We start from the raw sequence: 15957 nt of genomic DNA, 5'->3' as shown, positions 1-15957 counted from the left end.
TTTTTTTAAGTGGAACTGATAACTTGGAAAGCAGAGACTGAAAATTTGGAGGGAGCCTGCTGGAGAGTGATGTACAGGGTTGAAAAACTTGACACGTGAACACAGGTTGAAAAAACTCAGTTTGTTACACTTAGATAGAGAAGGTTTGGGAAGGTGGGTAAGATTCAATCACATTCTTTTAGTGCCTAACAGGTAGTTTTCAAGAAGACAGAGGTACCCTCTTCACAAAGCTGTGCAGTGAAAAAACGAGGTCATGAGCCACCAAGTTGCACTAGAGAAATTGTTTTCTTCCCATAAGAAAAAACCCTATTATTTGCCACAAGAAAAATTAAATAGTGGACCAGGCTGCCTATAGAATTGGCTGACTTTCCCTCACTGGCAGTGTTCAAGTCTTATCTTGGTAAGGAGACTGACAACTTAATCCAGGGCCCCACTTTCAGCAGAAGGTTTGGGCAAATAATCTCCAGGGGTCCCTTCACCTACACTGCTCTTTAATTCCATATGTGAAGCTCTGCAGCTCCTATATCCTGTGTTAGTATCTGTAAATAACACAGAAATAATTTAGCAAAAACACCGCCTTATGCACAGCTGTTATGCTTCAACCTTTGCACTTCCGTAACTCCATCAGTATCAAAGGATTTATGCATGTGTACATACAGACGCAGCCTGTTTTTCTGCATCTTTTCCCAGTTCCTTTTCTACTAAAGTTGACCCTTACATAAATGTACATTTAGCATATCTTCTAAATCCCAAACTCATGAGTTATACGTGAAGAAAGCTATTTGCTCCACACATGAGAAACGCTATACCATGCAGTACCATGCCTCACTTCCACCTGGTCAGAATGGGGTCATGTGCATTATTGCCAGGAAATAATTCAACTAGAACTCTTTTGTGTAAAAACCAGAATTACCCAGCTTTATCGGGAGAAAACAGACTTCACTGAAATCTGTTGCAAAATATTTAAGAAATTTTAAAGGAAATTTTGAAGGAAAAAATATGTTACTTTTGACAACAATCCAGCTAAAACCATTTCTGCTCAGAAAGCAGATTCAAAAGATCGACTGCACTCAGGATGCAATGTTTACTAATTTTCAAGTTTGTGCAGAATGCAAAGTATGATGATGCCTAGAACTAGATGACATACTTTGTCATCTACTAGAATTCAACAAGCTTGCTGTTGAGCTGAGTGTTGGGACTACTACATCAAGATTATTCAGCAGAAGGTCAAAGAGCTTGTACTCTACACCAGAAGGCCTCTGATGAAAAAATACACTTAATAAAATGGAATTCTAAAGAAAAGTTGTATACCAGGCAACTGTCAATTACTTTGATTTCTGATCAGCTTTATCAACACACTACGAGATTCCTGCTTTCCAGTCTTTTATAAATGGGTCATCAGCTCCTCACCCAGAAAAACCAAAGTTTAAGAAAGGATTACTTCCTTTATCCCACTCCATACTTCTTACAGAACCGACTTTTCAATACAGGTTTTTCTATGAAGCTCATGAAGATCTGTGTCCTTATGAGGAGACCATGAAATTAAATCAACAATTTAAGCCATGTTTACTACAAATACACCAGCCGTGTCCCTATGCAAAGCTCTTCATTTTCATCTATAGCAGAGCTGATTACATTTTTCTCAAAATCACGTTTCTAGACTGTAATGTCAGCTTTTATATTACCATGATCAAGAAAGATCTTCATTACTACTTACTATTTCCAAGCTAATTACCAAATGACTCATGCGATGTGGAACATCCAGGCTAAGTACACTTCTGCAAAAAAGCTTTCCATTAGTTTACTACACTTCAGGGCTGGATGCACAATTTGCTTTTAGAGACTAGGACACATTCATAAGGAGCTGTACTTACTTCACAGCTACTGCTTCAAAACACCACTACTGATGTACTGTTAAAGGCAAAAATCACTGCTTAAGAGTTGTACATAGAACTGATTTCTTGAACTCAACTCTTAGAGTAGTCCTAACACGATTTAATTAGCATTCCTTAAATTTATCTGAGTCCACATTAAAAAGAAACAGTCATCAGGAACAAAACTCTTTGTCAACAATTTTTGCAAGAAAAATCTTAAAAAGCACTGCAGAATTAAGGTTACACTTGGTTTAACCTACTTCCCTAACTACGCACCAAGTTGCTTCAGAGTTACTTCCTTTTTTTGTGGTTCAGATCAGTGTAGGCAGTCAGAAGTGATTTGGAACAGTTTCACACAAGCACAGACGTGTGCTTGGAATGTCCTACTTTGCACCTGAATTCACACCAGAATTATGTATATATGGTGAAGTCTGAATAACTAAACACACAATATGATACAACTATTTTTAAATTATGTTAATAAGCATTTATTGTTTCCTGCTTTAAGGGCATTCAGCTACTTCTTTTTGTTTGAAAACTGCACTGGCTGCACTCAGTTAGCATCCATCCATAAGTAAAAGAGGGGAGTTTCATCATTCTGCTCCTGATTCAAACCATGTTGCCATGGAAGCAGATGTTGAATTAATGAAAATAGGTCAACTGTTCAAAAAAATCACTGGTTTAATATTTAAAAAATATTATTATATTTTATTATTTTAATGCTTGTGATTATTTTGAAATCGGTAGTATTTTATTCTGTGGTATACTAATTAACATTTACTTCACTCACACAATACATATTTCCACCAAAAATGCAGATAGCATCAGAGTTGAGTTGTTAATGGGAAAAAAATATTTTGCATAAATCAGTAGGGGCTGGGTACAGAATACTTACAAGAATATCACACGCAGTTCTTTGTTATTTCAGCAGTGTATGGTGTTAAATGCTGCCATGTAAACTGTTTCCATTTTAAGAGAATTGGTATTATTATTAAAAAGCACTAGCATTTTTGGGAAAAAAGATCAGGACATCTCTAATACCTATGCTCAGTTTTGACAGCAACAGTGCTTTTCTATTTCCTTTTGCATCTAACAGATATATAAATACTCAACTGGAGTCTCAGTTACTAAAAACTGATTAAAATACTTAAAGACAGCTAAGACTTAAGTAGGTTACCCCATCAATAGAACATGTGAAAATACACATAGCCAACTCAGAGAAATTTCTCTCTTAATGTTTTCAAGCTGCCTGCCAAGATGCTGTCAAAATAGCGTAAACACAAAGTAAAATGCTCACCTTCACCAGCAGCAAACAGCAGAAAATAAAATAATTCACCTGTATCATGTTTTTCTGAATCTCTACTAGGTGATCTAAAACACTTTTCTATCAACACCCTGACACATCTGAATTTTTTTCTGCCTTGACATTGATGTACTTTAGATGCACCAGGTTTGTCCTAGAAGTCAAATGTAATATATCCTGTTCCTGAATATCTCTTTACAACTGAAAGGCAGAGTTTAATCACTAATAAATAGAGTAAAGGTGCATGGCAATACCACCAATACATGAGATTTGTGCTCCTTTCATAGTTCAGAGATCTTTCTTTAGATTAAGTGATACTTAAAGTAGAAAGGCTCAGTGGTGCAGAAGTCCTACAAATTAAATCCAGCACAAAGCTACCACAGCACTACAGCGTGTCTCCCACACTCCGCTGCTTCTGCCCTGCTCCCTAGCGAACTGGGCCAGACAGCTTCTCCCACAACAACTCCCTGATCTGTTTCATCACACACCAGATAAAAGAAAGTCACAGTGTAACAGATAAGATGGGAGTAAACACACAGGAAGCAAAAGGAAAACCATCGCCATCTCCTGAAGGTGACATAAATCTATACTGCTGCTGTTCATAGCTCCATAGCACCCAGTAATCCTCCTCTTCAAACCTTCTGTAATCAATGTTTAAACCTGAAATATATACAACAGAACCTAACAAAAAAAAATTCTGTAACTAAGGACATGTTTAACTGTCAACACAACGGAAAACATTTTCAACAGAAATAAAACTCATGTTTGCTGTGTTTATTTTCATATTGTTCTTTGCAATTAAATTTCTGTATAAAATGTGTTTCAATTAAGAGAACTCTTCTGGACTCTAGAAAGTTCAAAATTTGTGTTAAGAAACTTTCTGCAATATTGTATGACCTGAGCTATTCTCCATCTCTTTAAAAAACTAAAACAAACAAACCAAAAAAAACCCTAGTCCCACACCTGTGAAGTTGTCAAATACTGTTCAAAATGTACTGGAAGAGCGTCCTTATGGAGACTGCAAAAGTCTTACATTTCACACTGAGTAGTTTTGGAACTGTTTATAACCAACCAACAACAGTCCAAAATAATCACATGGCTTGTTATGCTCCAGAAACATACTGTAAGGCTCACATGTTGGTTTTGTATCTCTGTTTTCTCAGACAATAAATAGCTTGTAGTAACCGAAAAATGACCACAAGAAAAAAATCAGACTAGCATATTTAAAGTCATCAAGCATACTGGATACTTTTGATCAAAACTTTTTTAAATGGACCTTTTCTGATCAGGGCATTATGGCTTGTTGTTTTATTGTTTGGTTGCCTAGGGTTTTTTTAATTAAGCAGAATAATTAGAGAACGCTTGACTTTTCTTTAACTAAATTATTACCTTTCATTTCCTCTGGCTCATCCAGTATTAGCCTCCAACAGTCCTTTTGTACTATGGTAATTATAGCTTGGTGGTCTTCACCAAGGTGGCTTCTCTATGCAAGACAGCATTTTTCCCCTCAGTACTAATTTACCTTTTCCCTCCAAACTTTCTTCCTTTTGTTTTCTGAATTCCATTCCACAGCATTTATAGATAATTTGAGATACAGTGTTAAGGAGTTCCAAGAGCTACCTAATTATTATGCTGCAATTCCTGTTCCTTAAAGAGTTGCATATAAACAGAATTTCAATTTAGAATAAAATGCTGGTATTCTCCTTTGGTCTATCAAGAAACAGAGGTCTGCATAGAGATCAAATAGCCAGCTTCACATTTAAACAGATAAAAGGATAACACACAGCAGGCAAAGGTAAAACCAGCCCTGTCTCCAAGCTGTCAGAAATCCATACTGCTTACATTTACCCATCCACTTTTCACAGTATCACCTCTCTAGATATGTTGTCCAGGAATGAGCTATATCATTACACTTGATTTGCTAAATTAGTTTTAGATTAAAACAAGTCACAGAGCTTAATATAAATGTCCACACATGCATAACAGAAGAGTGCATCAGGCTGCCTTGTAGACTCAAAACTTCAGCAAACCAGTTGACATGATTCATACATACAGTTAACTCTGCAAACCTCAAGGTTTGGAAAACAATATTCAAAGCAAGCTCATGATTCATTGCATAACATTTAATACCTGTAAAAAGAACAACAAAGAAATATATGCTCCTCATGCATCTCAGTAAGGTGATGCGCTTTAGTAATTACACATACACAATCCAGACCTTTTGCCATGAGAAAAGTAATCCAGTTTCTAAAGCTAAAATTGAATAATGGTAGAAGTCAAGGTAATGCAATACAAGGAAGCCCCAAAGGAAAGATTTATAAGGGCAATGTCCTGCAATTCCAGTTCCGTAAAATACCCAGAGTCATCCCTCCATGTCTGAAAACGAATGACACTGATGTGCTTACTACACTGAATCAGAAGATTAAACCCAAATGCTGTTACAACCACAACTATTTACAGTCATGACATATAGTTGTTTCAGATAAGCCCCACAGGATATGTCCATAAAGATTATGTAGGAAGACTTTTTAAGATATGTTTGGGTCACAACCCAAGCAGAAAACATAACAGTTCACAAAAATGTGATTATTTTGCTTCTTGAAATAGCATTAGTAAATACTTAAAGCACATGAAGCAACAAAATCATGGTATCTTGGGAATGCATGGGAAAGTATGGCAACAGCATTTACAGTAATTGAAAACATAGAAGAGAAAGAAATCAAAATGAAAGACTCTGAAATACTTGATAGGGAAATCTTAAATTTCCTTCTAATATAAAATGTGAGATAAAGTCTACTTCCTTTTACATTTTTCACTGGTGTTTGTGTTATTTGCTACAACATGCTCTGTTTGAAGGCAGACTTACCTCTATCAATGCCACAGTCAGAACAAGGTCCATTTTTGAGTCTGGGAAAAGGGCATCCACTTGTGGAGACATTCCAATCAGTATACAATTAGTAACAACTGATATTACACTCATAGTTTCAAAGGCCAACTGAAATAAAACACAAGTATATTTTCAGCCATGACCACTACCTCTAACTTACTAGTTCCTGAATTGCTCTGCATGATACTTCTCTCTTCATTAAAGCCTCAGAAGACCCGTTAGTTTAACTTATTTTCCATCATCTTTTGAATTCCATGGCATAGGACTTGTTTGGCAAGCAGTCCAGACCTCATCAGCTTGACAAGATCAAAACAAGGTTGTAACCTGAACACATGCAAAACTAAGCACTCATCTACAGCTGTACTCCTAAACAAATTTACTTCAGGATAAAGGACAAATTGCAAAATTCCAAGAAGAACTAGTAGTACTAACACTGGGTTTGGAGGTTCTGTCTGAATGTTAAGAGGAAAAGGTAAGAATAGTTCAGAATGCCTGTTTTTAAATCACAACCACTTGAGACTTGTTGAAAGATTTACATTTAAACACACGCAATAGCAGAAGTCTAAGAAGCTTTTGCCTACAGAGGCAAATGTCTGAAAATATCAATACAGTTTAACAATTGCATTTGCAATATAATGGTTACTTATTCCAAGGTCCTATCTGGAATGAGAAAAACTGACACAGAATTGTAGTGGCTGTCACAATGAATTAGCAGAAATAACTTTCTTCTTGACAAGAAGCTAGTGACTCAGCTCACCTACTAAAATAATTCCAGTATTCCTTTAACAGAAATCTTTCAGCAAATGCTCTTATTTCCCATATGAAATGGATGACTTGTATATTTAGTTATTATTTTTAATTAACAAAGCAAATTCATTTCTGCTATTAGTTTAAAAATTACACCATAAAACAAAATTACTGTACCATAGTAATGCTATTTTTTAGTAATTTTTTAGCTTACTCTCTTAATTGAAACGAATTATTCTAGCAAAAACAAATGCTATTACTATACCTGCAGCTATACTTGTGACTTATGACCACAGACTGATTATTCTGGTGGTTATACAATTGGTCAATGCAGCTATTGCCATTTAGATGTTGGCAGCATAGATCTGGACTGAGAAAGTGCATCTCATGTTAAAATGCAATCAGATTATAACTCACACATTTTAATGACATATTATTAAAAGACTTCACCTCTAAGTCCACTTCACTAATATCTACATGTGTGTCTAATGAATACTGCTCAGAATTCTTGGTTTGCATGTTTTTACTGTACGTTTTACTTGAGCTTTCAGAATTTCATTTCTCACCTCTCACTTGCTTCATTTGATAACATTTACAACTCCTCCAAACTGAATCCATTAGCTCATTGTGCCCTTTATCTCCATTATGTAACATTAGAAAACCTACTAAATAAAACTAGAATATAGATTTCTCCCTAGAAAGGTCCCCATACCTTACCACACTCCCTTATCAAGCACTGCTATTATGGAATGCTAAAGTTTCTGGGCGCAACTTAGTCACTCCAGAAAACTCTGATCAGGATCAGTCCACTCATGCAGCACACTCAGCAGGCCCCAAATTAGCTGGTGGCAGCATGATTGCATGGACAAAAAACTGAGGACAGAAAATGCTTAACCCAGTACTATTACCATGAAATTGTTTAGAAAGACTGCAGTGTTCACGCTGTGCAGAAAGTTCCAGCTCCTGCTCACAGATCCAGGCTATTTTTAAATTAGTCAGCCTGAGCACCAGTAACCACAGGTGCACAGGCCACAAGCCTGGCTTAGGAATCCAACTACTTACCTATTCTTCCATTTCTTTTGAAACCCCTGCTGAGCTTCACACTTCTGAGATTGCATCAGAAGTTATCTAAAATCCACTGGCTACAAAGAATACCGGGCAGTATCTGGAAGCTTTGCTTTGCTGAAGTTGCAACACAAGTATAATACAAACACAAGAACTAAAGAAATTATCTGCTTTATTTCCCAAGGCAGTTGAAAGGCATGTGGTCAAAAACTCCACCAAAAATATCACTGGGATATATAGTTGGGTAGATGATATTCCAGGGCATTGTAGAGAACAAAGCACCTACTGAACTTTAAAGTGGTTCATGGGACAAACACAAAGCTTTCATATTGCTGCTAAAACCTCTTTTAAACAAATGAATAGGAAAAAAAAAGAGACATAAAAATTACCTGCCAAACACCAATATTCGCTGTGGGTTCTGCAAACGGACGCTTGTAAACTCTGCACATCTTTAAGGCATCAGAGTATATCTCTGTGATGTTGTTTAACACCGCAAAAACAGCTGCCAGAGGATAAACACATGAGAAAAGACTCACATAGCCAAACTGTAGGAACAACTCCAGGTAGTCATCAAAAGTACCCTGAAAAGAAGAGGAAATTTAAGAACAACTTTAACCTACAAAAAGAACCAATGAAGAAACACAGAAATAATATTACAGTTGTAAATATGTTTCCTCATCCCAAATCAATTGTTTGGAAATGACTGCTGATAGCAGACAAGAAGAATTTTTTTAAAATCTAATTAATTTGGAATTATTCAACCACTAAAAACTTCTTATAACAGGAAGCCCAAGTTTTTCCTTTTGCCTAATGCATTTTCTGCAAGTCACACTTCCTATCCTTATTATACTATATAAAGTATGTGTTTATGAAGTAACTACATAAACACATTCAACCTATGCAGCTTCTTGAGCATCCCAGTTAGACAGTAATGGAAGGAACAGTGAGGAATAGAAAAACAGTACCAAGCATTTCAAACTGGCAGAACACTCCAGAGAACACCGTGGCAATAAAAGTCCTAGCATTTCAATCTGTCCATGAAAGACCTAACCAGAATGGTAGGCTAGTGGATAGGCAAATCTTTTCTGGTTTTTCTGTTTGTTTATTTCAAAATTGGTAGGACACAGTGTGTGGCCCACTTGAAGACTGAAATCTACAAGGTAGTACTGACATCTGAAAGGGACCATTAGTGCAAACAAAAACCCCTATTCAACAAATCCCAAGAGGTGTATCACCTGATCTTTAAACCAAGAATGTGGATACTTAAATGCTGATTAAGTATTCACATGCAGGTGATCATGTATGTATTTGCACATTAGTTTTGTAGTATTAATAATAGTTTGCTACGATTGCAGCAATTTTGTTATGAAAGAACCAAACTAACCACTTTTAAAGAAAAAGTGTTCATAAACAAAGGATGGTGAAATATCACAAAAAAGTTGAAGTGGGATCTAGGTATCTTGTATCTACACAGGCACATCAATTATCCTCTCTCAAAACAGAAATCATGAAGACTTGAAAGTAACTGAAATTATTGCAAGAATCACATGAAAGTGGTTTTGGCTCCATGCATCAGACACACAGTTATCTACTCTTTTTTGCCCTGTTAAAATGACTGCCCTCTCCAACACCTAGTGCTTTTTCTCCTAGGAAACAGAGAGAAGCAGTAGAAGTCTGCAAGCTCACAAACCAACATGGGGTACTCATTAATTGCATTTCTCACCTGAGCTCATTTTGAAGTTCCACAGCATAGTTCAATCTCTCAAACCAATCTGCAGGCCAGGCCAAGAGCAGCTACCTAACTTTTAAAGCCATTAAGATTTTTTCCTCAGAAACATTTTGTACAAATTTTAACTTTTACTAAGGTCTTCCTTAGGGATATTTGCAGGAACACTCACTGGAATGGCAGCCACACATTTGCTACTGCTATCATTTTTTGAATTACTGCAGGCAGAGAGAGAGCTTTCCTTTGTGCTCCTCCTTCTGGTAACTGCACAGTATTCCCACTGCTTCCTCACACTTCTCATTTCCTTGTTCAATACCTTGGCTTTTATAATAGCAGAGTATGAAGTAAGTAAGTATTTATTTTTCTCCTACTCAATTGATGAAACTTTGTGTAGGAAAACAGGAGTCTGAGACAATGTTAAAAAAATTTGTAACTGTGCCATCAGCAGCCATGAGATCAGCTACAGCATCAACGAAACAAAAACAAGGAAAAAATTAAGGGAGAAAATTACTAGAGGAATGAGCAGAAAGTAGAAAAATAATAATAATTTAAAAATTATTGCAGGATGTTTTTACATCCTCAAGAGGATTAAGGTCTGGATATTTGAAAAGCAAGCAAGAAATGAGGACAAAAAGAATAGAGAATTAAATGCTGAAGAGTATGTGAAAGAAGGAATCAAAACAAAAGAGCCTGAAACACAGAATTCTGTCAAGACTCCTCAGTTACTAAACAGTCAAATGCTTCCCCCTTGTGACAGTTTTAATTTTAGAAATATTCTTGCCTGCTGACAGCTCACTGCTTGCAAACAAATCAATGGTCTAACGTCGTTTATTCACAAGCACAGCAAAACAATAATCTTTAGACTGAATATAAAATTAAGGCTTTGAGTACACAGTATTTAGAACTGATACTGAGGCTAGCAGTGGGCACATCCAAGGCAAAGTCCTAACTCTCTAAAATTGGCCTCTCGAGTCCTCATCAAAAATTATTCAGGGTACAACAGAACAACAGGTGCAGATTCATTTGATCCAGCTCTGCACAAGAAGCACTGGGCAATGTGACTCAGGGACATCACACTGGCTTTGTATGTGACAGCTGAGAATCAGGAGTCAGCTCAGGTCTAAGAGGCAGAGCTTGTTTGGCCAGGCCTGATGCGGACACACAACTCTGGGAGCTGTGCTAGCCAATGTACAGGTGCAGTGCTGGACTGTGCTGATTTACAGATCAGACACTAACACAGGGACTTCTGCTGTGCTCTGCACTGCAAGACAGGCTGTCTAATTCTATCTCCCTCCAACCTTCACACAGAAACACATCTGTACAGTTTTTAAATTGTAGAGGTCTTCTTTAATTTTTTTTTAAATTGTAAAGTTCTTTCTCCTTTTCCCATTTCAGGGAAGAGAGGAATCTGATACGGTGTTATTATCAAATTTCAAACTGCTGATGTCTACCTTTTACATGAAAGGTGCACTATGTACCTGTACTTCTTATTCTGTAAAAGCAAAAATACAGTATTGACTCCTGTGACTGTGCTTGCAGCATCTGATCAAGTTGTCAGACAGTCTGTGATACACAGTCTTAACATACACACTGACATCCACTGTGTAAATTCCTTTAGAATTTTAAGTCATGAATTGCATGAAATCCACTAAATACAATTAAAAATTATACTGGGTAGGAGGTGGTCAAGAACAGAACCAAGAAGACAGAGAATACCAAGGTTGAGGTTTCAAGAGACAAGAGCATCCACCAGGAGTATTGTTTTGAAGAATTGGTTTCTTCTGTCCTCAGTTTCTAGTCCCATAAGATGTAACTGATCTCCCTCTGGTTCTAGTACAACAGACCATTTAAACTAGTACTACTGCAAAATCAAACCAAAGCAGAAGTAATTTCCCTCTTTCCTCTGTCAGCCTACTCATCCTGGTAGTCTTTGGGTTACTCTTGGAGATTAAGGGCATATCACACAAATACTTCTTTCAAGTGATATTGGGTTAGGTAGTTCCAGATAGAGCTGCTCATTCCTTGCCCTTCATTCCGGTGTCCCTAGGATCCTGCACTGCATCCACTTCCTGATCCAGGATAACATACAGCTGCATAAACAGCTACCAGCAAAGCTGATGAAGCTGGAAATAATCCAACATACCAGAAAGTCAAAAATATTCTTGTTTGCCTTGGCTGATGCCTCTGTCAACTACAGCCCAGTAAAGTTTTAACTCTTTTACAGTACTACAACATACCAAATAGGTTCCCATTTCTTTCTCCATGTTGACCTGTTCAGATAATGACAGGTCCATATCAGTTTTCTTGGAACACATGCGTTTCTTCATCCTCCTGTTGTATCTCTTCTGGAGCCAGTAAGGAAGCAAGGATTCTGCAAATTGGTTGAGGATCTGCGAAGTTATCAGCAAAGTGGCCAAGCTCTTAAGTTAAAAAAAAAGAAATAAAAAATTATACAACTATGATGAACCTATGATCATTTGCAATTCTGTGAGCTTGAGTAACACTGTAAATTACTATACTATGAAAAAAAGGCCAGCCTAACAAACCTAGCAATAGCATATGAAAAGTGCAGATGATCTAGTTCCCATCCTTTGCTGTGTGCTGAAAAGGACTAATTAGGAGTTTGTAGTCTTAATACTTTGTGTATCTGGATGTATCTTGGAAAGAGAACACCAAGTACAATGAAGGCTAATGCATTTTTAATATAGGCCAATGACAACCACAGAGCTAAATACTGACTTATTTCCTAGACTTTTTATTTCTTGAATTTACCTGACAGTAGAGGAAATGTCCCAAATGTTAGGCCTGGTATAGGTATGTCAAGTGTTTTGCTATAGACCACTTCAGTGTAACAGTAACAGAGGTCTTGAGCTGAAGTTCTTGTTGCACTGTTCATTATGTTTAGAGCAAAAATATTTTCCTTATACCAAAATTTCATGCATTTGAATGTGAAAGTTGACTTAAAACACCAACTTCAAATTATTATTATTTTTATTTATTCTCAGATCCTCACTGTAGTCAAACTTAATCACAACCCTATCCTCAAAAGTCTCTCATTAAGAATATGACAGAGAGGAACATTTTCTAACATAAAAGGAAATAAAGAGGAAATTAAAATTTCCCAATCTCATCTGTGTGAGAGAATAATCAAATTTATTTGAAAACAGTTCCTCATTTACACAGAGAGAAAGAATTATGCCACTCTGTTATGACTGTGCAATAATGTTAGGGAAATTGAAACACAGAAGCTGGCTTTCTAAGAAAATATAGGTGAAACACACCAGTTGCCAAGTTTATGTTTTAGAATTAACTATTGAAGTCTGTTTCAAACAATCCTTTATTATCTTAGATTCATCAACATTCTTAAGATGTTCTTGGAACTCACCTGCCTCAAAAGCTTCATATCAAACAACACAAAGGCAATGTAGAAAAGAGATGCAAAACAATTTAAGAAGTTGAACTGCAAATAAAAATATTTGGTTTTAGTACTCAAGCAAAAGTTGAGATGCAGAATATCATCTAATTTAACAGCTGCCTTGACTAAATGACTTCCATGAAGATGTAAACTGCCCATCAAAATTTTCTTTACCATTTTTAAACCTTAGGTCAGAAAAAACACATTTCAATATTGGTCTTATGCAGTTTTTCACTTAACAAGCTTAATGCTTTCCTAAGACAAAGTGTACAAAGAGAGCTACAACTGAATTATGAAATGTCGACATTAAAAACACATCACCTTCTATTTAATTTTCATTTTTTGGCAATTTCTCCAGATAACATTAGAAAAGGGATTATATCAATAAACTAATCTTCATTTAGAGTAGAGACTTTTTTTAAAGTAATACTTTGTCAAAATATATGTGTCGGGTGCTATCTCTCAATCTCTAAAAATGTTCCTTTATATATGTTAGTTGTGGTTTATGTTTAATCACTTCAAAAGTTTTTATGGCTAAGAGAAATATTCTCTACTTCTAAAATGAGACATAAGCACAGTATTTAATCAAACTCTGAAATTTCCTACTTGCTGTAAGTGCTGCAGCTCCTGTTTTGGCCAATACAGATAATATTGGGAGTGCAGAGAACCATTCACAGACTGAGCATGAAAACTGGGGGAAACTTACACTCTACATTTCATAATTTTTTAAATAATTTTGTATAAATACCCCATAGGGAAAAAAGAAATGGTTCTAAGTTTTAGGAGAAAAGCTACAGGAGGAGACAAAGCTAAGTGATATCTAGAACAGTTTTAGCTCTAGACGTTATCAGTAACAGGTGGGTAACACAGAGAAATAACACAAAAAAACCCCAAAACAAACCCAAAATAAACATACACACACATACAAAAATATGGTGAAGGAAATAAAGAAAGAAATCTCAGGAAATAAAAAAGGAAGAAACTTAAATGAGCTTTTCAAAAGGAAACAAGATAAGATAATTTAAATAGCATTTGAGGATCTATGAACTACACAGGAGTAGACTGATGGACAGACAGGTATTTTCAGGTTCCTCTGACTGGTTGTCTGAATGTTAGTGTAGGTGGAATACATGAACTTTTCAAATCCTGGTTTACCATAAAATCATGCAAAAACTGAAGGGAATAGTTCTCAGCTGAAGACAGGACCACACCAATTAAAAGAAACTCATATATACAGCATCCTAATGAAAGAACAATTCAATACAAATAAAAAGCCAACTCTCCACTATAAAAGAGGCATCTAAAATAGTCTAGCAGTTACTGCAACCATAACAGAAATTTTGTTTACTTTGACATTTGTGCTACTATTTGGCCTTGACCAAAACTGTAGGTCACTGTGGTAATGCTAGGAAGGCACTAATAAAACAGAGCACAAGCTGTCTTTTAAAATTATCTTAAAAGCTGCTTATATGATGTACTTACCACTAAAACCTTCAGAATTAAATGATTCTGATACGAAGATTCCAGCCTGTGATTTTCTAAAATACCAACAAAAATATTAATTAGTAAACAGCAGGAACTCCTACCATGTACTACACATTGCTATACAAAGAGGGAACAGACAGTTTTACTCCACATGAAAATTGCATATCTAATAGATTATACTATTACAACATTGCATGGTAGAAAGAATTTATACTGTACCAATACCTCACTTAATCTATTAAGCTAATCTGTTCCACAGTATTATCATATATATTTTTGACTACAGCTCTACAGCTGTGGTATTTTTTCTACCACAAAAGTTTCTTCTTTTATGTATTTTTCACTCTGAAGAGCTGTTTTATAAAAGAAATAGCATCCATTGCTCTTAAGACTTAACAAAATGTTGAGTCTTATATGTCTGATTATTGACTGGATTTTGGCTGAAAACTAATGCAAAACTAATGAGAATATATAATGAAAAGTAACAATACCAAATTTGATTCAAAACCAGTAAATGCTCACAGAAATCTCCCAAGGAAGTTAGACAAGACCCTACACTCTAAAGCAAGACTAGAGTATGTGAAGTTTGACAGATGAATTACTCATTCTAAATTAAGATTTTCAGTTCACTCAAGATAAACTGTCAGAACCTGATGTTTCAGGAAGGCTAATTTACTGGAGGGAAGAAAAGGGAAGTGGATGGGATATTTTAAATGTCTTTCTGCTATTTTGTTAGATTGTACCTTTAAAGTCCTGGGTAAGCAGTAACTGGGAAGGCAGCAAACTAGCATGTGTTGTGTCAACCAGGCTGAAAGGAGACACCATCACCCATGGACCTTGCTCAGAACAGAACAGCAGAGCTCTGCTCTGACAGGAGCATCACGTTAGGCCTGACACGTGAAAATGCATTCAAGTGACTGCAATTTTTACTTTTAGCTTTTGCTACACAATCAGCTTTCATGATAAATGGGTGCAAGAGGGCTGCTTAAAATACACTGGATTGTTTCCCATGCTTTGTCACTTTAGCTGTTGAAGTCAGATATTATCTGAAAATATGCCAGGTGGGAGAGAAGATAGGACAGCCGGATGAGCTTTTCAGCCTATTCAGAGCATGGCAGCAGAAACACATTGAATAGCACAGAAAAGGCACAAGCTGTCAGTGTAGCAGGTTACATAAATACTGCCTCTGCTGAATATGAAACATCAGCTTAAACCCAGAAAAGCCTGGATAAAAAAACAAACCCAACTTGTCTGTTAAAGACATTTTAGTCTATTAGTTGGGTACTTCACAGAAATGCCTTTTCTCGCAGCATAGTAAAAACAATGAAACAAAACAGCCAACTGAGCCCTAGATATGAATTTAAAAATCATTATTTATATAAAAACCTTGAACAGTCATAAACAAAGAAATTGCTTGCTTTTACTATCATGAATGTCTGTTTGAATTTGCTGAGC

General features: G+C 36.2%; 1 protein-coding gene across 1 annotated transcript in view; it reads right to left on the bottom strand.

The window, feature by feature from the left end:
- ANO10 (anoctamin 10) overlaps window positions 1–15957 on the bottom strand; it is a 120766-nt gene that overhangs the window by 93077 nt on the left and 11732 nt on the right. The window contains exons 7-11 of the mRNA XM_066320423.1: window positions 14500–14555; window positions 12988–13062; window positions 11840–12022; window positions 8266–8457; window positions 6044–6172 (exon numbers count right to left, since the gene is read on the bottom strand). Of these exons, the coding sequence (XP_066176520.1) occupies window positions 6044–6172; window positions 8266–8457; window positions 11840–12022; window positions 12988–13062; window positions 14500–14555 (635 nt within the window). The remainder of the gene's footprint in view (window positions 1–6043; window positions 6173–8265; window positions 8458–11839; window positions 12023–12987; window positions 13063–14499; window positions 14556–15957) is intronic.

The sequence above is a fragment of the Sylvia atricapilla genome, chromosome 1 (genome assembly GCF_009819655.1).
Source record: "Sylvia atricapilla isolate bSylAtr1 chromosome 1, bSylAtr1.pri, whole genome shotgun sequence".
Lineage (NCBI taxonomy): Eukaryota > Metazoa > Chordata > Aves > Passeriformes > Sylviidae > Sylvia > Sylvia atricapilla.
The sequence above is the reverse complement of the archived record's forward strand: the minus strand, read 5'-3'. Positions and strand labels throughout refer to the sequence as shown.